The sequence below is a fragment of the Ascaphus truei genome, chromosome 3 (genome assembly GCF_040206685.1).
Source record: "Ascaphus truei isolate aAscTru1 chromosome 3, aAscTru1.hap1, whole genome shotgun sequence".
NCBI classification, from domain to species: domain Eukaryota; kingdom Metazoa; phylum Chordata; class Amphibia; order Anura; family Ascaphidae; genus Ascaphus; species Ascaphus truei.
Window position 1 is genome coordinate 117,410,637 of NC_134485.1, and position 26,355 is coordinate 117,436,991.

The 26,355-nt window shown below is 41.7% G+C and overlaps 1 protein-coding gene across 2 annotated transcripts in view; it reads left to right on the forward strand.

Moving 5' to 3' along the window:
* The window catches only part of CLCN4 (chloride voltage-gated channel 4), an 85,657-nt gene extending 67,768 nt beyond the window's left edge, over positions 1-17,889 (forward strand). For both annotated transcript variants that reach the window (XM_075589401.1, XM_075589402.1), the window contains exons 11-12: positions 4,768-4,984; positions 14,631-17,889. In XM_075589401.1, the coding sequence (XP_075445516.1) occupies positions 4,768-4,984; positions 14,631-14,721 (308 nt within the window). In that variant the 3' untranslated portion in view covers positions 14,722-17,889. The remainder of the gene's footprint in view (positions 1-4,767; positions 4,985-14,630) is intronic.
* The last annotated feature ends 8,466 nt before the right edge of the window (positions 17,890-26,355 follow it).

Here is a 26,355-nt window from a genome sequence, read left to right on the forward strand (position 1 = left end):
GACTGACTGTAAATGTTTTTACTTTCTATACATAAATGTTTTCACTACTGTAGCAGTAAACCATACACCTGTTGATGTTTTGGATTGCTGTGCACTTAAAATGTTTCTACATTGTACAGTATTTGTAAATAAATGTTTTTGTACTTACTCCACCAATAAAAGAACATGTTGATTTGTTTTACATTGTTCCATTGGCTCCTTTGTTACTGTAACAAAATACAGTGTTTCTAGAATGTACACTACTGTCCAGGCATACTGTACTGTATACTGTTGGCATGCTCAGTACAAGAGTATTAAAAAAAAATAGAAGACACATACTGAACTGTACTGTATGTACTGGCACTGTATAGAAGACACATTCTGTATGTACAGTACTGTAATACATGTAGAATAAATGCATAGTTTTTATTTTTTCGAGTTTATTACACAGTATACTGTATATAAAAAAGTATTGTATACTGTACAGCCGGAAAACATCAGCATACTGTTTCAGGTACAATATTCTATCCTAATCAATAACAACGGCCACTAAACTGTAGAATCTGGTACGTGGGTTTTTAAATCTGATGCAGCAATGTGCAGGCATTGTTACACAAAGCGATATTATCCATCGAAATCCCTCCATTAGCTGTTTTCTTTTCTGAGGAAAAACAAAAAGAAAAGTTTTACTGTAATGGTCAGCCCCCTAAAGAAGTTCCCAGCCAGTCCCACCAATAAATTTCTCGGGGGGCGTCTCCTGTTCACATGCACATGCGCCTACCGTCGATGTAATGACACGCATATGCGTTTCAAGAAGGTTCCAATGCGCATGCGCCTAGCGTTCCACCAATTGTTCAATATCTGCAGTACAGTACTGGAGAAGCCGCTCAGCCAATGATATTGCTTACAGGAGAATCGCTTGACTTTTGAATCGCACCGATATTGATACTGTATTGTCAAAATAAAAAAAACACAGAAAATAATACGGCAACAATACTCACCATAGAATTTCCCATTCAGCTGGCGCTGGCGCTGGGCCACTGCCAGTCCAGTGTTCTTGATCATCCACGTCGATAGTTGGCAGCGGGACTACTACACCTGTAGTCAGCTAATGAGGCTGGAAATTGCTTAGGTACATGCAAGCTTGATCGAAAATGCACGCGAAATCCGGCTCAGGCTTGCTGGACAGACAGCAAGGGTTGTTACTGACGATGAGACCGTTATTGGAAGCCGGTGCTGGTGCTGGTGCATTGCTTGGCAGCGACTGTCGTTTCTTAGTGGGTTTTAACACGACCTTTTGCCGTCTGCATGATCATAGATACAGGAAAAAGCCGGTGATACACACCAATACCCTCCAATAAATTGTGGCTCAATACGATAAAAACAGGGATCGCTACATAACCTTTTCCTTATTGCACGCTTCCACGTATGAGGAGCTGGCGAAAATTTGTAAAAGTCATAGTTTTCGATAAAATACTGATAAATTTGAACAACTGTTGCCATCTTATCATCTGTTGCATTAATCGCGGCCCATATCAAATACGCATAACTTCTGTCGGGTTTTTGGAAAATGGGCAGCACTTGAACACTCATGGCGGCGGCTCTCTGGAGAATACTGTAACAGAAACTGGTCTTTGTCTTTCTTTAATATGAAAAGACTAAATTGATACATTATTGCAACCTCTTCCTTCAGTCTCAAGGCCAATTTACAATAGCACACTGTGGTATCTTTTTTAAACGAAACACCTGCAAGTCGACACATTACTGAAGCGCATGCGCATTACAATTCATGAATATCTGCCATCTGGCGGACACGCGAAGAATTGCGACCTATTAAATCCGAACTATTCTCAATAAACGCATCAACCGTGCGTCAACCGCGCATGACCCGCGCATGACCCGTGGCTGAGAATGCAAAATGAATGCGGCATGCTCCCGGTGAAGTGCGTCGCATTCCAGGGAAAAGCCAGGGAAAAAACGGCGATGTGTTAGAATAAAATGAGCCGCAGCAATACTTTGTTTTCAATTTTCTCGTTACATCTGCGGTGCTGTCTATAACGCCATACTTTGTGTATAATTCCCTGTATTGTATTTTGTTTTTTTGTAAAGTGCTATGAACATTGTTGGTGCTACATAAATATAAATATATATATACATGAAATATGCTGGATTTAAAGGAGCAATCCATGGGGAGAGTATTTTTGTGTGCAATTTTTGTTGTTGTTTCTACATACAGTAGGATTGAATCAGGGGGGTCTCTGGAGCTGAACCCCATTAATTTCAGCTCCGGGGACCCTCTGCTTCCATATATACAGACCAATCTATGGGACAACCGAAAATTAGAAAACAAACAGCATTTTTTAATTGAATGAGGGTGGAGTGCTCGATATTTCACTTTATTTAGCACTGGTATTGTTTTAATTAGACTACTTTTTTGTATGTTTTCTCGGGGTACTCTTTCTGATCAAGAAATTAAAGTCTCCAGCCTGCCAAACCTGGTCAAAACCAGTGTAAACAACAGCACCATATTTCAGCAGAGATAAGGAATTTTAGTTTTTCTTATTATCAATCTGGCTCCATTCTTTTGGAACTTAGTTTGTCCCATTTTTGCAGCCAGGAGACTTTAGTAAATAAGGCCCTTATTTCACATCAGCTGTTCATTTCCAGTGTAGTAATTTACATACAGTACCACCTGCTGAAACCATAAATCAGAGAACATAGAAGCTGCCATGGTATAAAACGGTGCGAAAAAAACAAAGAAGATGAAACACTGTTTACTCTGTATTTACCATGTAACAGAATTGTATCTAACAAGAAACCACTAGATCATTGTGCTCAACTCCAGTCCTCAAAACCCCTCAACTGGTCATGTTTTAAGGACATCCCAGCTTCAGCACAGGTGGCTCAATCAGTGGCTCAGTCTTTGACTGCGCCACTGATTGAGCCACCTGTGCTGAAGCAGGGATACCAGGAAGACCTGACCTGTTGGGGTGGTCTTGAGGTCTTGGGTTGAACACCCCTGCACTAGATCCCAGGCTATAGGCTGGATTAGCTGCTAGAAGGTTTGCATCTTTTAAATGAACCATTGTCAGTGATGTATTTAAAGGGATTTAAAGGGATTTTAAAAAGATTAATCGTGTGTGGTTTGCAGTCTTTCCAAAAAATAACTAGAACTATTTTAAAATATGTTTTGTTAGATTTTAAATGAGGTTAAGATGAAAGTTGGCAGAGGTCTGCCTTCTCCTTTTTATACGATATTATGAATCGATGCTATTCAAGGTGTCCCCTCTTTTTTGCAAGTTCTGCCACTACCTGCAAAGGGGTCTCCTATCCTCTCTAATAGAGGGAGAACGGTCTTAATAAACTGGTTATTCACAAGTGTCGACCTGCCATTAGATAGTGTGATTTACCTGTGAATGACCAGTCTATGAACTCACTTATGAAAAGAAAAAAGATAAGTATTTAACAATATCATTTGTCATACAATATTGGATGTATTTTTGTCTTTTGTTACATACAGTAACTGATTGACTTTGTTTGAAAAAAATCAGTGAAGGCGCGAGACACCTACTGCACCGACACACTTTATTCGAGCAAATACCCAGTATGTACCTGGCAGATACCTGGAATGCGCCGCTCCTCACCTCTGACAAGCCCCGTTGCGTTTGCCTTCCCAGCCTGGGTTCATGCCTGGCTGACGGGCGGCTGATCTGTTAAATGATAATGATTAGGATTTAATAGGCTGCAATGCTTCGCGTGTCTACCAGATGGCATAAATTCATGAATTGTAATGCAGTATATATATATATATACTGTGCAGTATTGCAGCCAGCGGGAATAAAATGCTTCAATCCCTGCTTGGAAAATACCTCAATGCACTCGGGCAGAAAACAGTCACAAACCTCAATACACCCGGGTATACCCGAATTCGTGGACTAGCCGAGCTCGAATAAAGTGTGTCGCCAGTGTATTGTTTAGCAGTAAAATAATGTTATTTTGTACAGGCATTCCCCCTCATTAACGTACGCAATGGGACCGGAGCATGTATGTAAAGCGAAAATGTACTTAAAGTGAAGCACTACCTTTTTCCTACTTATCGATGCATGAACTGTACGGCAATCGTCATATACGTGCATAACTGAAGTAAATAACGCATTTGTAACAGGCTCTATAGTCTCCCCGCTTGCGCACAGCTTCGGTACAGGTAGGGAGCCGGTATTGCTGTTCAGGACGTGCTGACAGGCGCATGCGTGAGCTGCCATTTTCCTATTGAGCGATATGTACTTACTCGCGAGTGTACTTAAAGTAAGTGTCCTTAAACCGGGGTATGCCTGTATGCTTGTTCTTTAAAAGTCTCCTCATCTCCTGTTTCTCCCATTCTCAATTAAAAATGCAGAAGAAAGGACAGCTTGTATGGCTTGCCAAGCACATCTATCACACTATTTGTATGACTTTCTTAATTGACTCTTTTTCATACCCTAACAAATTCTAATATATTGACTCTAACTGCAGTCAAACTATATTCCCAACACTATTACAGTATATCCAACTGAATATTGTATTACGATGCCATGATTGTTAATAAGCAAGTCTGGTTTTAAAAAGTGGAAAGGAGTATTGCCCAAGAATTTATACTACTGTGGAGTGGGGAACCCTTGCCAGCAACAATGAACAATGCTATATTTTTATTTGTGGACCTCTTCAGCTTCCAGCAGTATGCGTTTGTATTACAACTTTGTAATTGTTGGATAGAATCACTATAATTGTTCCTCATCCCTTAATTTGCAGAGAATGCCAGACAGCGGCAGGATGGAGTGGTGAGCAACTCCATAATCTATTTCACAGAAGACCCTCCAGAGCTTCCTGCTAACAGCCCTCATCCATTGAAATTGCGACGTATTCTTAACTTGAGCCCCTTTACTGTCACTGACCACACACCCATGGAGACAGTGGTAGATATCTTCCGAAAACTTGGACTGAGGCAATGTCTTGTCACTCGCAGTGGGTGAGTAACCATTTACTTTGCTACATTATATGTAAGCCTGTGGTTTTCAGCCTTCTTTTGGTTAAGGAACCATATAATTATAATGCGAAATTCTGAAAAACCCCAATCTCTCTAATAACATGTCTGATCAGATGCATTGAATACAAAAAAGGATGGGGGAGCACAATGGTTGGAAACAGGCAGTGTTAGAGAACTGGTGATTGCTTTTTAAGGTGAAGCGGTTATATCTTGAGCGGATGTGTTAGCTAACACATCCGCTCAAGATATAACCGCTTCACCTTAAAAAGCAATCACCAGTTCTCTAACACTGCCTGTTTCCAACCATTGTGCTCCCCCATCCTTTTTGTATTCATTACCTATAAGGGTCCTGGATAGATCCTGCTGGGGTTCCGAGTCACGAGAGGATACTACTCGAAAACCATTTACAGGCAGTATTACACCACTCTTTTTATACTTCTGCACATCAGATAAACTACATAGAGATAGCGCCCGGGTACCTCCTCAAACAAACTTGATCAGATGCATTGTAAGGAACCCCAACCCTCTCTAATAGCGTGTCTGCAATCAAATGTACTGTAAGGAATCCCCAACCCCCTCTAATAACATGCATGTGATCAGATGCATTGCAAGGAACCTCAACCCTCTCTAATAGCACGTCTGCAATCAGGTGCATTGTAAGGAACTCCAACCCTCTCTAATAGCGCGTCTGAGATCAGATGCAGTGTAAGGAACCCCAACCCTCTCTAGTAGTGCGTCTGCAATCAGGTGCATTGTAAGGAACTCCAACCCTCTCTAATAGCGCGTCTGAGATCAGATGCAGTGTAAGGAACCCCAACCCTCTTTAATAGCGCATCTGGGATCAGATGCATTGTAAATTCTTGTGTATTTGGTGCAATTTTCAAATGACCTGGAAATTGCAGGGAACCCTTTATGGATGCCATGGGCCCCCATGGGCTCCTAGGAATCTTGGTGGGAAAACACTGATGTACTGTAAGAAGAAATTATCTTTTTATGGCTTTGGAATACTGTAAAAGCAATCAGCATTTTTGTAAATGCACACCAATCAGCACTATCACACTTAATTAATTTACAGCCCCAAATTCCTGTAGACATCTATGTGGACTTTTGGATGAAAATGGCCACTTCAGCATGTATAGAATTTACTCCTTAGTGCAGTGGTTTCCAGCCTTCACTTAAATAAGGTGCAATAGTATATTCATAATGAAATGACTAGTATGGTTGAAACACTCAATAATATCCTTGATAACACCAATGAATAGTTTATTCAAGGCTACCCTACAAACGCAAAGCCTCAATCCAAACACTCACCTACAGTACATAAAGCATCAGCAAAGATTCAATGAGTACACTCAAATCAAAAAGATTATTTTATACTACTGCTCACCAAAGGACTTTCTGTAACTATCTGACTACTTATTTCCCCCTGCTTTTTACCACAGTCTGTGCCACTGGTCTGTGGTAGTCTCAATTATATGCGAATAGCATAACAGTAATTAGGATGAAGGTTTAGTACATAGAGTTCAGTAAACAGGTTTGAGAATGTTTATACAATATATATATATATATATAAAATGGAAATATTACTGTACAGGCAGTCCTCGGTTATCCAATGGAATCCGTTCTGAAAGTAGCGTTGGATAGTGAAACCGATGTAAAGTGAGTCCCATGTTAATCAGTGGTGGTGAGCATTGGATAACGCATTCAGGCGTCGGATAACGCATTCCGGCGTCAAAAAACGGCCCTTAGGGTTGCATTGTAAAGCGTTGGATATGCCATTCATTGTAAAGTGAAACGTTGGATAACGAGGACTACCTGTATGCTCATTTGCATGTCTTTGACAGGTCTGCAACCCTGCCTTTCACCATTATCCCCCAGCACACAGCACTTCCACTGCAGCAAGGGATTCTGGGAAATGATATGCAAATGAGCACACAGTGCCACCTTTTGCTTCAAAACCATAAACATTGTTCCCTATAGGCTTAAATTTGTTGCATGGTCACAGCTTTGAGCGCAGCCAGGGTTTGCTGTCTATGCATCTTAACCCTGGCTGTGCTCAAAGCTGTGACCATGAAGCAAGCTTAAGCCTATAGGGAACCATGTTAATGGTTTTGAAGCAAAAAGTGGCACTGTGTGCTCATTTGCATGTCATTTCCCAGAATCCCTTGTTGCAGTGGAAGTGCTGTGTGCTGGGGGATAATGGTGAAAGGCAGGTTTGCAGACCTGCCTAAGACATGCAAATGAGCATACAGGTAGTCCTTGTTATCCAACGTTTCACTTTACAACGAATGTATATTATAATATTATATATATATTGGTGAAGATGACCTAGGTGCAATTGGGTAGAGAACAGTAATGTGAAAAAATATAAATCCACACTATAAATGAAAAATAATGAGGCACTTTAGTTGATTGGGATCCCAAAACACATTGTCACTATATCCAATTGGGAAAGGGAATTGTAACTGCATTCATTGAAACTGTTGATTATTTCACTATGGATGGAATAATGAAGGTAATTTAACCAATACATTAGGAAAGGTAGTAGTCTTCAAAAAATCACATTTATTATAAAACTTCATCAAATACAGATATAAAAAACATCAATGTTTTGTTGAGAGAGGATAACACTGAATAATATAGTTGGAGTAAATGTCCCAATTAGTATCCAAGCCTTTAAAAAGACTTTGAACAACCTGTTGGATCCGTAGGGAAAAGTTCCTATAGTATAGGATATAGTTCACACAGAAATTACAATCGAAGTGCGTCTCCTTACCCTCCGTGATGTTCTTCTGGGTGGTGGGAGATTTGAATATTGTGAACTCGTCAGCGTTCAAACACTGCTTCGAGAGAGGGAGGGGAGAATATGGGCGGGGGGGGACACTTGTGGGAAGGGAGGAAAGTAACTCAACCTCTTCTCCTTCTCTGTGTCCTCTCGATTCACTCACCCCTTCTCTTATATCACTGCATATGACAGTTCTGAATCTCCAAACCGCAACTCGACCCTCTACCTCTGTCTCCTCCTTTCTTGCCGACTGGGCTTCCGTGAGTTCGGCGTCTCCGTGTATGCGGCTTGCTTCCTCCACACTTACCGCTTCCGCATCACGTGGGGGAGTCACTTCACGTCTTGCGAGACATTCCACTTAGAAACTGCACTGTGTGTTGTCCGATCACTACTGCAAATTGTAGCAGTCTAGTTGATTGTAAAACAGATGCTAGGATCGGGAAAAAAAAAGACTTGTCAACGGAGTACCTCTCTTCAACTTAGTGACCCTGAAGCAAAAGGTGGCACTGTGTGCTCATTTGCATATCATTTCCCAGAATCCCTTGCTGCAGTGGAAGTGCTGGGTGATAATGGTGAAAGGCATGGTTGCAGACCTGTCTAAGTCATGCAAATGAGCATACAGTAATATTTCCATTTGCTATATGCTTTGCTGTGGAGGGTTTTTGTCACTATATATATATAGTAAGCTCTTTGGGACAGGGACTTCTTTTCTTAGTGTTACTTTTATGTCTTAAAGCACTTGTCTTATAATATTATGTCCCATGGATTACTGCTGTGAAGTGCTATGTACCTGGATGGCACTATATAAATAAAGATATACATACATATCGTCCTCATCCCTTGTCGATCTACTGCTGGATGAAGGCCACCCCAATGATCATATATAATCTTTAATTTATTCTGATTATATATATATATATATATACACATGAAGGTCAGTCAGCACACTGCAGTAGAAAAGGTTATAATAGCAGATGCTAGTCCCATAGAAAATAAGTATGATACGAACCAATACAAAGACCAGTAAAGAGACAGCACACCGCATGGGGTTAATCCAAAAATCTATATTCACAACATGAAATACACGTAAGCCAACGTTTCGGTCCCACAGAGAGACCTTCCTCAGGGCCGTGCAACCCACAAGTGCAAGTGACCACACATATATACCCTCACCCATAGTGCAATGCAAACAAAGGGAACCAATCTCCAACATGCAATCAGACAGAATATGCAACATAGCTGTGCTCCATGCCCCCTCCCCTATTACCTGATTATCCAAATGACTCATCATGACATGAGAGTAGGCACTTAAACTATTAGGAGAAAGACACCCTTTAGACACTGGTCCCAGGGTCTACTGCCCTTGCGGGGGAAGGTCGCGCGCCGCGCATCTGCAGTGGGCCAAAACATATTGACTGCCGGAGCGCCAGCAAGGAGAGTACGCCGCGCATCACAGCTGTGAGCAGACGCCTCATTGACTCTCCCTGGCCACCAGGGACGCCGGCAGCGCAAAACGCACATGCGCAGTCTGAAAAACCGCCTCGGTGCACAGTTACCCACACACTGACAGTAATAATGGGCTAAACAGAATAGTAATACACAGAGCGTTAAGGTGAACCACAGGGGGACAGGTAGAGGTATAGAGCACAAGGAGCGCATAGCATCACCATAGTATATAAGGACAAAGGAAGTGCAAAAGTGCAGAGGGAGTGATGCAACAGAGTATGAGTGACAAACATAAAAAAGGCATAATGCAAAGTCAAGTGAAAGCAGGGAGACTGCTACAAAAAGCAGCTAAGTGAAAGTTCCTCATTTAGGCCACCAGGTGTCATAGTTCTTAGTTCATAGATAAGCCTTGCTTCCTGTTTAAGCAAAGTCCTGCCCCTGTCACCCCCACGGGGGGGGACTGGAACCTGCAGAATAGGCATACAACGAAGTGTGGCCAGTGTATGCCTTTTTTCCTTGAAATGTCTAGCCACAGGTAGGCACTTCAGGTCTACATCAGAGGCATCACTCAGTAGGGCTTTTCTGATGTTTGAACGGTGCATGGCCATGCGTTCTTTCAGCATCCTTACAGTCTTCCCGATGTACAGCAATCCACAAGGACACTTAATAAGGTACACCACGAATTTAGACTCACAGTTCAGTTGTTGTTTGATTTTAATCGGTGCGCCACTATGCGGGTGATTGTAGCTAGGGCCCAGCTGCATATAGTTGCAGTTGGTACAGCCATGACAGCGGTACGAACCAGGTTTTTTGGCTAACCAAGTGGTGGGTGTGGCATATTTGTCTATTGGGTCAGATCCAGTGACCATGTCACCAATGTTTGGTCCCCGACGAAAGCAGAATAGAGGTGGCTCTCTAGCATATGCACCAATCCTCTCGTCATTCTCCAGGATGCGCCAATTGCCCCGAATGCAGCGCTTAATGCTGTTGGTAGCAGTACTGAATGTACTGACTATATTGAGCCTATTGCTCACCGGTCTGCCTGTCGAAGGTGTCAATAGTTCACCCCTATCAACCTGTCCAACCTTTTGCAAGGCAAAATTGATGTCCTTGGCCGAATAGCCCCTCTCCCGGAAGCGTGCGGCCATTTGGGCCAAGGCCCTTTGGGATTCTTCTGGATCAGTGGTGATTCTTTTCACTCGGAGAAGCTGGGAGTATGGGAGACCCCTCTTGAGTGGTACAGGATGGTGGCTGGCTGCACAAAGAAGGGAGTTCTTGTCTGTACTCTTCCGGTATATTCTAGTAGCCAGCGTGCCTCCAATTTTGTACACTATGGTGTCTAAAAAAGCGATTTCCTGGTAGCTGTGGTTGAGGGTAAAACGGATTGTGGAGGGGATTTTGTTTAAATCAGAAACAAATGTCAGCAGCTCCTCTTCACTGCCCGTCCACAGAATGAAGATGTCGTCAATATAGCAAAGGTATTTGACGATATGCCGTCCATGCGTGGTGTCAGTTAATATGTGCAACCGTTCATACAAATCCATAAACAGATTAGCGTACGACGGTGCCATATTTGAGCCCATGGCAGTGCCCGTAAGTTGCAAGTAGTAGTGTTTCTCAAATTTAAAGAAGTTCTTATGGAGGATGACCTCAATGAGCAACATGAGAAAGTCAACTGGTGGACCCTGTTCGACTCCCTGTTCTTCCAATTTTGTGCGTACTGCTTCTAGGCCCCCTGCATGGGGAATGTTGGTGTACAGGCTGGACACATCTAGCGTAGCAAGAATACATTCTGCTGTGTTAACGGAAAGATGGCTGAGCTGCTCAATAAAGTCCGTGGTGTCCTTGATGTATGAACCCATTCCAGCCACCAGTGGCTGTAGATAGAAGTCCACAAATTGCGAGAGGGGATGGCACAGCGACCCACGGGCCGAGATGATGGGTCTGCCCGGTGGTGCGACTATAGATTTGTGTACTTTGGGTAGTGTGTATAATACTGGCATCACAGGGTTGTCCTGAGTCAGGAATTTACTGGTTTCTTCTGTGATCCAGGCATTATTCAAGCCCAATCGGATGATGCCATCAATCTCCTTCTTGTAGGCTATCGTCGGATCCCCCGGGAGGCGTCTATAATGATGTACAACTGCAAGCTGTTGCTCAATCTCCTGCTTATAGTATTGATAATTTAAAACCACAATCCCTCCACCCTTGTCTGCTGCTCTCACTATAATCCCCTTGTTCTCCCGTAGCATTTTCAGGGCAGCTCTCTCCTCTCTCGATGTATTAAAAAAGCTGGTCTTATGATTCTTCAGAATTTTCCGTGTGTCTTTCGTCACCAAGTTCATAAATGCAGCTATGTTGGGGTTCAGTGAGTGCGGGTCAAAGGTGCTCCTGGTCTTAAATGGATTAGGGGTAATGTCTCCAAAAGAGTTAATATCAATATTCTTAGAGAAGAAATCCTTTAACTTCAATTGTCTGTGCAGTCTGTACATATCAACCTCCCAGTCAAAGGAATCCTGCATATGGGTTGGCACAAATGATAAGCCTTTCTGTAAAATGCTAACCTCTGCCGGTGTCAGTGAGTGGTCCGATAGATTGTAGATCACCGTCTCGCTTGCCTGGTGCCCCTTGTCGCTTTTCCTTCGCGCACGGGATACCGCCGATCTCCGGCCACCTCTCCTGGTGGGTCTGTGCGCGTTGTGCCCTGCGGGAGAGTTCTCGCTCGACCGCCATCGCCCGGACCTAAAAAAGGCTCCATGGAGGTGTTGTCCGGGGCATCTGATGCATCAGTATCACTGGTCATATAGCCCATCCTGGTGGCATCACCCCGCCTAGACCGAGGCTGGTATCGTTGCTGTGGACCGCTTCTACCGCTCTTCGTCTCACCCAGCCCCAGGAGCCATCGGTAGACGTTGCGCTCCTTGTAGTCCGCAGTCACCTGCCGGAGCTTCTCCTTCTTAAACTTGATTAAATTTGCCCTATAGGCATCAATGGTATTCTGCATCTTATCCAGCCAGTTGGTATCCATGTCCGCTGCCAGGGTGTCCACATGTTTGGTTTCTATTACTGCAATGTCCTTTTTCAATTTGGCAATTTCCTTGCTTGATTGGTCAATGACCAGAATCATTAGATCGAAAGAACATTTGTTTAAAATGGCTATCCAGCGTTTGCAGAAATCCATGTCACATCTGCCAATGGTAGGCTGATTTTTCACCCTGAACCCCCTTGGCAGCATCCTCGCTTCATGGTAGTGTGACAGGGTGAGGCCATGTAAATAAAAATCCACTTCACGTTTCTTCAATTTAATGAGCTCATTGAAAACATCAGCCGCCTTGTCAGGTCCTGCTACATCATCAAAGGACTCTGTGAAGCGGATCTGTGCTATATATATATAAAGCAGAAAATAGCCGTGTTAGTCCAGTTGCAATAGTGAAGAACTAATTTATTCTGCACTGTATATATATATAAATATATATATATTTAGAAAATGGATACACAGGTTATAGTAAACTAACTTAATTGTAAACTGGGTAAAATGTTTGCTGTGAATTGTAATTACTGGTTTGCTCTGTCTTTACTGTATTTGTAGTTATTTCAATGTTTGTTTTCCATGGTTTGATAGATGCTGCACCAAGACACCTAAGGTCACTTGTTCAGGATTTCCACTTGATGTCACTGTTGGGCTAATACTGCAATTAATATCATGATGCATTTTCTTCCTATGTTACCGTACATAAAAATATAACTTGTGAGCACCCATTCACATGTCTCAGACAGGTCTGCAACCCTGTTTTTGACCATTATCTCTTAGCATACAATGCTTCCACTGCAGCCAGATATTCTGGGAAATGATATGCAAATGAGCACATAGTGTCACCTTTTGCTTCAAATACATTTTGACATAAATATAGGGATAAGCTTATGCCTGCTGTAGTACACAGCTTTTCAGCACAGCCTGGGTTAAAGAAGTGCTGGTTATACTGGATTTGAAGCTGGGATAAATTTTAACCACACATTAAATCGATTATGGTGGGTTCGATAGAAGAGATTTATATCACCACTGTGTATCAAGTATACAGAAGTAAATAAATATTCATTTATTTTGCGCTTCTTTGTTATACATATTTCACATGAATGTATAAATATCCACTTAAAGCAACGATAAAGGTTTAATTTTTCTGTATTCATTTTTTGTTACAGGATTGAAGCAAGGGGTCTCTGGAGCTGAACTGCATTGACTTCAGCTCCTGGAACCCCCTGATTCCAGAGATACTTAGCTCCGTAGGGGATGTCGGTGTCTCTTTCAACTTTAAAGGTCTAGGAAGCCGCAACGGATGACGTCACGGCTTCCTATTGGCCCGCGTGAGATGGGACATTTAAACGCTGCCATTATGTTAGGCACACAGTTTCTCTGCCTGCATAGATACCGGCACCCCCTTTAAAGGTAAGTATCTCTGGAAGCAGGTTGTCTTTTGAGCTGAAATTAATACAATTCAGCTCCGGAGCACCCCTGGTTCACTTCTGTAATAAAATTTTAATTAAAATATGACACCTGGATTGTTGCTTTAACAAGTGGGTTTGCTAGGGCATAATTACTGCAGTTATAACTAGGAAATACTGTAGTTTGACCCATCACAATGTGTAGTTTAGATGTAGACATATTAGGCATATTTAAGAATTGTAATAATTATTAAGGTAATGCTTTAATTCTATATAACTAAATCCTTCTGACACTTAAACATGTCTTAAAGAACGTATGGGGGGGGGGGGGGGGGGAGTTGACAGCTGCAAAAATCCTGCAAAAATGTTATTGTATATTTGACTTACTTTAATTTATTTTCAATAATAATTAATGAAAATCAAAAATAATGGTGAATATTTACTAAGCAGTCCTCTTCCAAAAGATGCCTTCTGGCTCTGGAATGCACCTTATAGCCCATTGATGTAAATGCATTACAAGATGTCTTATGGAATAACACTGTTTAGTAAATATGGCCAGATTATTTAATTTTGTGAAATATTCATATTTTCAATATTGTGATGCATGTTATCCAATTTCTTCTCTGGGGGATATGCAGTAACTTAATTAAAGTTGTCTTCTTCACAATGTTTCTGAACTGTTCCAAAAATGTCAAGCTGCACCTCCTCTGTATAGTGTTAATTCTCAAAAGGCTGAAATTATAATGCATTCGGTCATTCCCAACTCCACATCTGTTGCGTTTTCCAGAAACCAAATGGAAATGAAGAAATAACACATCAAGTCTTTTTTGCGTCTTGCTGTTTTATAGAAGCAGAGAGAGAGATTTGGTGTGATTTACTGCGGTCGCATGCATAATAAAATAAAATGTTAGGAACTGTTTTCATATGATCTTTACTATTTTATTTTATTTCCTGCAGGAGGCTTCTGGGCATTATAACGAAAAAAGATGTTTTAAGGCACATGGCTCAAATGGCTAATCAGGACCCTGAATCAATCATGTTCAACTAGTTTGGTAATCAGCTCAGAAGTTACTGTATGTGAAGATCATTAGGAGGGCTCTCTTCAAAGCACAAAGGCCTGGATACATCATTTGGCAAAAGACTGCAGAAGAGCAAGCATTATCTTCTCACTGGAACTAACGATAATAGATGAAAGAAAGCATGGCTTCTTTCATGAGCCGACCAACACCTTGGTGGAAGTAGTTGTATATACTTTAAGATGGGAATTTTATTGGAAACTTGAATTACAAAGACTGAAGAATTAGTTGAAAATGGGTAATTAGTGCTCACAGAAGCTGAAAGTCATTGAAAGCTTTACATCCAAACTTTGAGTACGATGCATGTATGTGGATGAACGTAGATTTCTCGGCTTATTTATGTTACAATAATGTAAAAGCAACATTGCTAATTGAAGAAGACATCTTCACAAAGATGGCGATCACTAATATTTTTTTCAGTAGGTGGGATCTGAAAAGTCAGCACACCACTATTCGATAAAGACGGGGGTTATTGTGTCAGAAATTAAAATTTGTCAACTTGGGTTACAAACTAGACACATATTTTCTAACTGATGTTTTCAGATGCAACATTCAGTTGATGGCTTCCTGGGTGTTTAATTTAATGTTGATGTTTTATTTATTTATTTGCTTTGTATTAATTCAAAGCTATTTGGGTAGGGAATATATATGGCAGAGAAGATGTCAAGTTCAACCAAAAATATGCAGCACATACAAAACACATTGATGAAGAACGCTGCTTGAAATGTAAGAAGATTAACATTCTTCATACATATGCCAACAGTGCAGATGGACGCATATGAAGACTGTTGTTGTAAGGTATGGAGCAAATGACATCATGTTGATATATGTCCCCTATGATATTTATCCTATTTACTATCACATTTCACAGATCTTTCCATTTTTATCGTTGACGAAAACCTTGTAGGTTAGGTAAGGGATTTTAAACAACCGTGTGCGCATACCAGTTTGCAAGAGTGGTGGTTTATATTACATTCAAAGCATGGAAACTAACCCATGTTATTTTTACAGAGCTGGGTCACCAAGAATAGCATTACTAAAAGAGCCTATTATTTAACTTTGACGAACTTAAAGTGGCATATCCATCTGGAACCAAAGTAAATGAATAGTAGCGATATGTTTAATAGACGGAATACAGGTCATTAATGCCATTAACAAAAATTGGACAGCTTTTACCATTTGAAACCATATTTTAAACTTTTACCATTTAAATTCTAACTAAATGCTTAAGAGGTTTTTTTATTGACCTTTATCCAATTCTCATCTTTGTTTAAATCTTTTACCAATTTTTTGCCCCTGTTTTGCAGCTTGGAGACTTTGAAAAATACTCATCTTATGTTTGTAAACGAAGGAGGCACAATGGTGCTAAAACAATGCACTAGTTTTATCAATCAACAAAACACCATTGGTTTATTTAATCCCTTCAATGCCTTAATAACGTACAGTGTAAGTCATAAAAAGTGGCACCTTAAGGGCCCTTATGAAGCACATTGTACGTCATGGGCTTTTGCTCGTTTTTAGGGGCTCGGATACGATACTGAAGGGGAGGATCCCTCCCCTTCTCCCTCAGTCTGAAGAGGGGCCCTCCCCTTCTCCCTTACTTCTGGTCCGAATGTCGGAACCCAGATAAGATCACGTGATGATACTGAAGAGCGGTCACGTGATCAGGAAGGGCCGTAGGGTCTGTGGCCACAGGGATGTCAGGGTCCTCTGGCTCTAAAGTGCTTAATAAATGTGGTGCATTTTTTTGCTTTAGTTTTGCAAATGTGCGACTGCAGTAAATAACCCCCAAAGTGTCCCCCTGACTTTATAATTACAAATTAATTACAGTATGATAACACTCTGGGACAAACAGCTAAATATGTAGCACACAATGTTTGATTTATTCAGAAGAACTTTAATTCAATTGATTATTTGCTTTAGAAATATATATTTTGCCTGATTTGTGCAAATGCTAATTTTAGCATTTGTTCTTAATTTATTCTTATTGCAATTTTTTCCCTGTTGTAGATGGCCCCTCCTGTCCTTTACAAAATAGCAATTAAGGGAAATCCCTCCAAGGACCATGGCAGTGACATGTTTTGGGTTACATCTGGGTGATTGATGCCTTTTTACCCAAATTTGACACTGATAAGTTTTTTTCAAATACATTTCTGAGATTAGTTTGGAAACATGGTAAACTGAGATTTGATTTCCTCTTGTTACTCACTTGTGTGTGATGTCACTGTGTTCAACAAGAGTTTGCACAATGAGAGCTCCCCTCACTCCGCTTAGCTTTACTGGCTCTCTGATAAAGACAGGGTGGACTATAGAGTAAAAAACCACTTGATTGACATACACTGCCCCATGCAGAGTCCCCTAGGAAATGCAATTTGTAAGAGAAACAAAGAAGCCACATCTTTGGTAGATTAAAGAAGCCACTTAGATGTGGCTTCTTTAAATGTACTGTACCACAGGCCAATAGGAAGTCTTGACATCATAATTTGTGGCTTCCTATTGTCCTGCTTGTCACCTTTAAACAGAATTCAGATACTGGCATCCCATTCAGATGTAAGTATCTCGGGCAGCAGGGGGTCCCCACAGCTGAAATTACCGGGGTTTAGTTCCGGAGGCCCGATCCTTCCTACCCCAGGGGAAACATTTTTTTTAAATGCAAAGCTTCGTTAAGGAATTTACCACAACAAGTTTGTAGCTATGCATTGTTGGATAAGACATAACTAATTAAAAAGGTTGAATAAATTCAGAACATTTTAAGATAAAAACACACACACACACATATATATATATATATATATATATATATATATATATATATATATATATATATATATATATATATATATAATTGGGAGCCATGCTTGCATCGCGTTTTAACGGGGTTGAGCTGTAATTACTATTATTATTGAAGTATTTAAACTTTATACTTATTACCATATATGTTTTGTCAATTTGATGTAGCATTGGGCACCCCTGTCTTTTGTTGAGAAAGGTCCCACTGGGGGACCGAAATGTCGGTTTTCTTCTATCAAATATAGAAAATGTATGATTTACTTACCTGCGTGCTGTCCCTTGATGTCGTGTTGCAACCGGTATCGTATGGTATATATATATATATATATATATATATATATATGATACGAACCAATCCAAAGACCAGTAAAGAGACGGCAGACCGCACGGGGTTAATCCAAAAGTCTATATTCACAACATGAAATACACGTAAGCCAACGTTTCGGTCCCACAGAGAGACCTTCCTCAGGGCCGTGCACGGCCCTGAGGAAGGTCTCTCTGTGGGACCGAAACGTTGGCTTACGTGTATTTCATGTTGTGAATATAGACTTTTGGATTAACCCCGTGCGGTCTGCTGTCTCTTTACTGGTCTTTGGATTGGTTCGTATCATATTTACTCTCTATGGGACTAGCATCTGCTATTACAACATTTTCAACTACAGTGTGCTGACTGAATGTCATGTGTATATATATATATATATATATATATATATATATATATATATACACACACACACATATACACACACATACCTGTGAAGGTTCTAAGCGGGAGAGCCTGGGCACGGTTATATATAAATATATATATCTATATATATATAGATATATATATATAATAAAAAATTAATAGGCGATACCGTTCTGTGGCTAACTAAATGCTTTTATTTGTGCGAGCTTTCGAGATACACTGATCTCTTCTTCTGGCGGTTGTACATTGAAGGGTTTACTTAAACATAGTGCATATAAGAATGTAATCTGTGACTGAAACCTCACACCCACCCTGTGTAGTATGCGATTTATGACTTGAGGTGTTAAATAGTCCCTGAATGTTAGTGATGCAAGAGTGTGTGTCTGTGTGTGCGTGTGTGTGTGTGCGTGTGTGCGTGTGTGTGTGTGTGTGTGTGTGTGTGTGTGTGTGTGTGTGTGTGTATGTAAATATAAATGTGTTAAGAGCCCACAGTGTGTACAGCGCTTTACAAACGGTGTGTGTGGAGTGAGAGTGTATATCAATGCTGTGGGTGGGTGTGGAAATGTAAGAGGCAGTAGTATTACTAAAAGAGTGTGTAGATACTATTTGGTTCCTATTAGTACGTAGAGATGGAATTACATAGAGTATTTGTACGTGTAAGAGACAGCTGTGTGTGCATACATATAGCGCAGTATATATAGACATGGCCTTTAGCACTTATGGGAAGAGAGTTCTCTGATGTCAGTAGTGACTATAACACTTGAGTCTCGGTTTAGGCCATCGCTAGTGTCCCGAACAGTTGCATAAATTTGTATTCATGCAAATGTCTCTCTTTCGGTGTTCTAAGATTGCCTTTGAGTATGGCCACCTTAAGATCAATCATCTTGTGGTCAAAGTCAGAGAAATGTTCGCCAACAGGACTATCTCTTGTTCCGCTTGTGATGCTGTGGCATTGCAGATTCATTCTCTTGTTTAGCCCCTGTGCCGTCTTACCTATACAGTAGCAGCCCCCTGGGCATTTCATGCACATGATGAGGTACACGACATTGCTGGAGGAACAGGTGAACCTTCCTCTGATTTTGTACTCCAGATTCCTGTGTGGTATTTGTATTGTGCCCGCTGTGTGGAGAATTGAGCAGGTTTTGCATCTTGTGTCCTGGCATGGTCTTGTCCTGCATTTAGTTGTACTGTTGAATACTTTACTCCTCACCATCATTTTCTTGAGATTATGAGGTTGTCTGTATGATAATAAGGGTATTTCAGGGAAGACCTGTTGCAGTCTTGTATCTTCCTGGAGAATGGGTTGTAGTTCCCTGGTGAACTTGCGTAGGTCTTCTAGGTGTGGGTTATATGTGACCACCAAAGGTACCCTGTCTCTTGTCTCTTTCTGTCTGTATTCAAGGAGATCACTTCTTGGTATTCTGGTGGCTTTGTGGATTTGCTGGTCTACAATTCTGTGGTTATATCCACGGTTTATGAAATCTGATCTCAAGGCTTTAATCCACTGGCCTCTGTCTGCTGTGTCAGAGCATATCCGGTTGTATCGTATGGCTTGACTGTAGATGGCTGCATGCTTAGTGTGTGTGGGGTGGAAGCTTTTGTCCCTCAAATAGCTGGCTCTGTCTGTAGGTTTGCGGTATACAGAAGTCTGTAGCTGGTTGTTCTTTATAGTAATGGTGGTGTCTAGGAAGTATACTTCGTCTGGGGAATAGGTGAGTTTGAGGTTGATGGTAGGGTGGAACGTATTGAAGTTTTCATGGAACTGTAGCAGGTCCTGTCCACCAGAGGTCCAAATTAGGAGGATGTAATCGATGTAGCAAAGGTATGTAAGGGTTTTCAAGTGACAGGTGGAAAGAAAGTCACTTTCAAGTTTTGCGCAGAACAGATTGGCGTACTGTGGCACCATCCGATTGCCCATAGCGGTCCTGGTTGTCTGGAGGTATGTGTCATTTCCAAATGTGAAGCAGTTATGGGTCAGAATAAATCCGATGCATTTAGTCACTGTCTCTGTGAGTGGCTCCTGCGGTCCCAGAAAGTATCTGCAGGCTGAAATCCCATCTTTGTGGTGGATGTTAGTGTAAAGTGACTCTACATCCATGGCTGCTAGTAATGTTCCTGTTGGGAGGGTGCCAATGGCATTCAGTTTGTTGAGCAGGTCGGTGGTGTCCTGGATATAGCTGGGTGTGTTCCTGACAAGTGGTTTTAGAATGCCTTCCACCCAGCCAGAAATGTTCTCAGTCAGTGTGCCAGATCCAGAGATAATAGGGCGCCCAGGGTTACCCTCTTTGTGAATTTTAGAGAGCATGTAGAATGTGCCAGGTTTTGGGTTAGCTGGTATCAGGTCTAGCATTTGTTTTCATGTGTGGATCGGGAGTGTTTTGATGATCCTGCTGAGTTCTCTCATGTATTTTTTTGGTTGGATCCTCCTGCAGTTTAGTGTAATACTTTGCATCAGAGAGTTGTCTGTGGTGTTCATTATGACCACTGCTCCTCCCTTGTCCGCAGGTTTGATTGTTATGTTGTGGTTGGCCTTTAGCGATTCTATGGCTCTCCTCTCGATAAGTGCCAGATTATACGTTTGTTTCCTTATTTTGTCCAGGATGGTGGTTTTGGCTCTGTGTCTAAAGCTTTCGATGTACCGGTCCAGTTTTTATCGAAAGCTCGCTAAATAAAAGCATTTCGTTAGCCACAGAATGGTATCGTCTATTCATTTTTGATTAATAAAGCTCGGCTAACATGGTACCGATACCTCTACATATATATATATATATAATGTGTATATGTGTATATATATATATATATATATATATATATATATATATATATATATATATATATATATATATATATATATATATATATATATATATATATACACATATACACATTACACACTGTATGTATTCACTTTTTGTCACCTAGTGACTAAGGCATTTTAGATTTGCTTCTCGTATTTCGGCTACACTCCTTTGATGTATTATCAGTGCACTGATAAGTGTTAAAAGCATCTTAAGCACTTTAGAGGTAAAGTCTACAAAACATGAACATTGAAAAGTTATCATCTAATTGATTAGGATAATGTATACTGCATATCGAAAAGTGTGCATACATTTCATTTCTGCTCCAATATCTTAGTAAAAGCTAAATTAACACACACCCATTGCAGAAAGGGAGCTACTCTTGCCATCAGCATAAATAAATACATTTTTAATAGAGCCCGTTACATGCCAAATGTATGACCAGAAATGACTCATTGTGCTTTTTACAGCCTTTCTATGAGTAACGTGAGATGGGTGTCACCATGAAACAGTTTATTCTCTAATATGCTTACAGAGTCGAATTCAGTATCAACTTAAAAAAACACTAATGCTGTGATACAATAAATTATATTTTCAGCTAGGTTAGATGTTCATTTTACTTGTATTCCAAATTATTTCACATTCAGGGAATCCAGCTTTTATTTATTTTTTACTATGTACAGTATTTAATTGTTATTTTATTTGCAATAGTCATTGGTTTAGGCAGGGTATTTTGAAAAGAAGTACTAACAACATGATTGCTAATCCCTTCAGTGCCCAGTAGACACAATATAGGTCATGATGGCAGCACCTTCGAGGCCATCGGGTTTTGCTCATTTTGTATTGGGCGTTCATGATCAGCGCTGCACAGGAGCGCCAACCACAAATTAAACAAAAGGGGAGGAATCTTCTCTTCTGTTTACATCACCGGGAGAAGGAAGTGATCGTCTGCGAGCTCAGGAGCGACCATGTGATCATGCAGTGCCGGAGGTTCTGTGGCCACAGGGCTGGCAAGAACCTCCGGCACTAAAGAGGTTACGTTTGCATTTATTGAAAGGATTGTGCAACTAAATCTGGGTCTGATTACTGTAGGTAGTATAAAATCTGTTTTACGTACATGATCATACATATAGCAATTTAGCTATTTGTTAAATTGCGCACCAAACTTTTATTTGTTTCCTTTTACCTGAGTTAAATGTCAGAAGCTTTTTAATCAGCAGACGTTATCCAGAGATGTTTACTGCACATTAAGGGAGATGCACTATACCCCAGATATAAAAATATATGATACAGTACATATGTCCAGATCAGTGTTCCTCACTATTACAGAACATAGACTAGCAGTGGGCAAGTAAAATGTGGCTATTTCTTTACATCATGGGTATGGCAATGGCTTTTGGCAACACAAAGGGATTTTCCTGGGGGAAAGGCCATTGCATCAGGGTCATATTCGTATAAGGGCATAGGGGTCATGAAGGGATTTTCCTTTAGGGACACTGCACTGGGAGGGATTGGTCCACAAAGCTGAAATAGTAACCATGGAGGCCAGCTATATGATTGTGTCAAGCAACTAACTTAATTATTTCAATTGCTCACTGGCATACAATGGAAAAAGTCACCAGTAGTAAAGGAAGGTACTAAGATCAATTGATGCATAGAGATGTAATATAAAATACCTCTCAGCACATAGTTGATATGAACTTAATAAATAGCTCAATGGTTTGCAGTTTGTTACCTAATTGCACTAAACCACGTTCTCACCTTTACGTTGCAGTTCAGCTAAAAACATGCTATTGTAAATGTATGCCAATAACCACACTTGTTGCAAAACTAACAGTATTCACTCAGTAGGTGATGCATTAAATGTATTTGATTAAGATCTGTGATTTTCTTTTCCTTTTCTTCTCCTGCTGCAAAAGATTGCAGCATTACTTCTCTCTGTATTGTCCTCGCAGCGTTACTTCTCTCTGTATTGTCTCTCTTTATTTATTATGAATTCCGTTAAAAAAAGAAAAAATAATTTGTAGAAAGCCATGAATATGTTGGATGTTGGCACCTTGTTTAAAGATAAATATGTCTGCACTCTATTTTTTAAATAAAACTAATACATGCAAACAATGTAAATAAGAAGTTTTACTATACTTACATCTAGAATGGATAAAGTTTGTGAAAGAATTGTCCAGCACTATATTATGTGTTGTGCTGTGAATCTGTTAGAAACCTAATTCTATAAATTCAACATTATCAATTCAATTAATTTTACTTTATGTAACATATATTCTTCTCCGTAGTGCAGGGGTGCATGCACATTTTAGTCTGCGCCAACCCTGCTCACTCCCCTCCCTTACCTTGTCACCGGCGTTTCTGACGTCATGTTGCAATGCAACGTCATGTGACCCCGCTGTGTCATTTGACAATGCGTTGCCATGGCGACACATCACCAGAAGCCGCTGGAAATCAGGTAAGGGAATTTACAGAGGCATTGCGCGATCCCCCGAAATTTAAATGCTTTGGGGAAGAGCGCGGGGACTCTGTAAGTGCCGCCCCCCCAGTTGGCGCACTCCTGCCTTAGTGCATTGACACGCTGCAATATTTTCCACAGACTAATGTAAATCAGAGATCTACGACCACTATATTCCTTGATTAATCTGGGCATATGTAACGGGTATTCCTCCACCCAATCGCATATTATAGTGTGGGTGCGGAGAACATACAGTGTTACCTGCGTGTGGTGCTTTACCTGTTGGCTCACAGGAGGGCTGAGCTTACGCCACGGGGAACCTGGGGCAATTATATGATACTATGAGTAACCGCGTACTCGGTGCAGCGCCTCCACCTGCGATGGCTCCCACCATAGGGGGAGTGGTTCCTCGCAGGACACATACAAGTAACTCGCACACCTATTTGTATAGTAACTAAGAACGTTTACTTGGGAACATAAGAAACAGCATACAACACAAATACCATAAACTGAATAACGGGCGTCCCTCTCGGGAGGAGACACTGACTGCGGCGTCGAGCAGGACGCTTCCCCAACACCAAGTGATCCCACCCAGTGTCCATGGAATCCCCACCCAATGCCCCACACTCTTGCAGAGAGAATATGGGTGACTGCGCAGTCACTATTAAACTAAGGGCCCGTTGGTGCACTTGTTGACATAAAGTACCTGCCCGAGCACTCCTGTGCTCGGATCAGCAACTGGCTTCACAAAGGATCTGGCGAACGAAGAACACCGGAACCACCTCCAGGGCGATCCCACCCGAAGGACTGCTGCAGCCGCAACGATGAACTGCGCCCACCTCAATGCACGGAGGGCAGCGCCCGCTGAGTCCCTAACTGACTCGTATAACTACATGGACAATACTGTACTATAGGCCGTCCCTACAGCACAGCAACCTTGATGGCTTAAGGGGAAACCCCTAGGGGCCTACAGGGGTTAATAACCTGCCCCACTCCCCTAACTCTTCCCAGTCCTGACTATTACTTAACTGATCCCAGCGCCTGCAGCAACAAGCTGTGACCCACTGGATGCTGGCAGCCAACGTGCTGCGCAACACTGTGCCTGCCTGTCAGACCTCACGGCACTAACAGCCGTGACCCTGACAAGACAGCACACTAACACTAAGGGCAGCGTCCCTATCTTGGGCCGTCCCTATTCAATTACCCACTAACCTGGTGGGGAGTTGGGGCCTACCTGGGATGTGGGTACCTATCTGGGTGCAGGAGCTGCGCTCGCTCCCCGCACCCTTCCTTCCCTCACAGCTCCCTGGCTCCAACTGACTAACGTGGCCTCAGCGCACGAAATGTATCTCTCTCCAGGAACATCTTAAGCCCTATTGGCTCCCTGGCATCACGTGGGGCACGCAGAGGCTCATGGGACTCATAGTCCCTGCTCAGAGCCTTCCCTGGTAGGCAAGGGTTTCGCGGGCTCCTATCTGCGCATGCGCGAGCTATCTGGTGGCCTCCCGGTGCTCCTAGCCCTTGCGCATGCGCACCACACGTCGCAATGGCAATGGCGTCTCCCTGCTCCGCGAGCCGCCGGGACCCTAGCGACGCAATCGCGGCCCTAGCAATGGCCCGATCGCGTCCCCGGCAACCGGCCGCATGCAGGGGAAGACGCGCTGCTCCCTGCTCCGGCCCCCACCCTTGGAAGCAGCCGTCGGGTCCGTCGCTGGCCCTGCCGGCACCCGCGACAATCAGGGAGGGGGGTCTCCAGGAGCCACGGGAGCTCCAGGCTACACATATATCAGCGGTTATTTAAAAAAAAAATTTGCATACACTTTATGGCTCTGAATTTGAGATTTAGATTTTTTTCTCTCTATATGATATGCTGTGAAGCTGTCTCCCCTTGCTTGGGTAGATTTTAGCTACATTCATTGGAATAGCGACCTGATAGTGTACAGTATGGCAAACAGACTGATGAGGCACTAAGAAAGGTGACACAGAAGTACAGCAGAACGATGACATAATAGCAAATAGAAAATCTGGCCTATGTCAAAATCATGTTATGGACATTTTCATTAATGTCTGCTTTGCATAGAACATAAAAACATGTAAAATACAAAAATGAACAATCAGCATCAATGAGGAGATTGAAGGTGAAGGAAGAGACCTACAAATAGCGGTCTTTAGCCTGACTTATTGCTCACAGACAAAAGTAAGTGTTTCCAATGGCAAGGACAAACAAGAAGGGCACGGGCAATTATTCTTACAGGTCAGTGCTAATTGCTCTTTCACTTTTGGATAAGAGGGAATGGGAACTAATGAATTTGACAGCTAAATGGAGGAAAAAGTTGAACTGATGTTTGACAATTCCAAGTTGCGGGCAGAGGCTGTAACATTTCACATCTGGTTAGCTGCAATGAATGTTTCATTCAAAGTATGCAATATGAAGTAAGAAGTATTTTGGGAAAGAAAAAGATTCCAATCATAGTGCATATGTGTATGTAATTTATGGTGCCAAAATGAATGCATTTAAAGCAGGAGTTACACTGGCAATGCATAAAAAAAGTCTGTTATTTCTCTTTTTAACCATATTCTGTAAAAGCACAGCATACTGTAGGTCGCACCAAAGTAAATTCACATTTATTTATTAGGGAGTATATACAGTACATGAAAAATCCCCAACTTTTTGTCCAGACATTAACTCTTTCAATATAAATATACTGCATCTGTATGCACACCAGGATAGGCGTTTGCATTGGTCTGTTCTGGACTTTGCTCTTACATGGATGGCACAGCCATGGTAAGATGGTTTTTTTCCCACCCACGAGGCACCCAAACTTATGGCTTAGTAAGCTGTACACCTAAAATAGTTATGTTTTTGGCA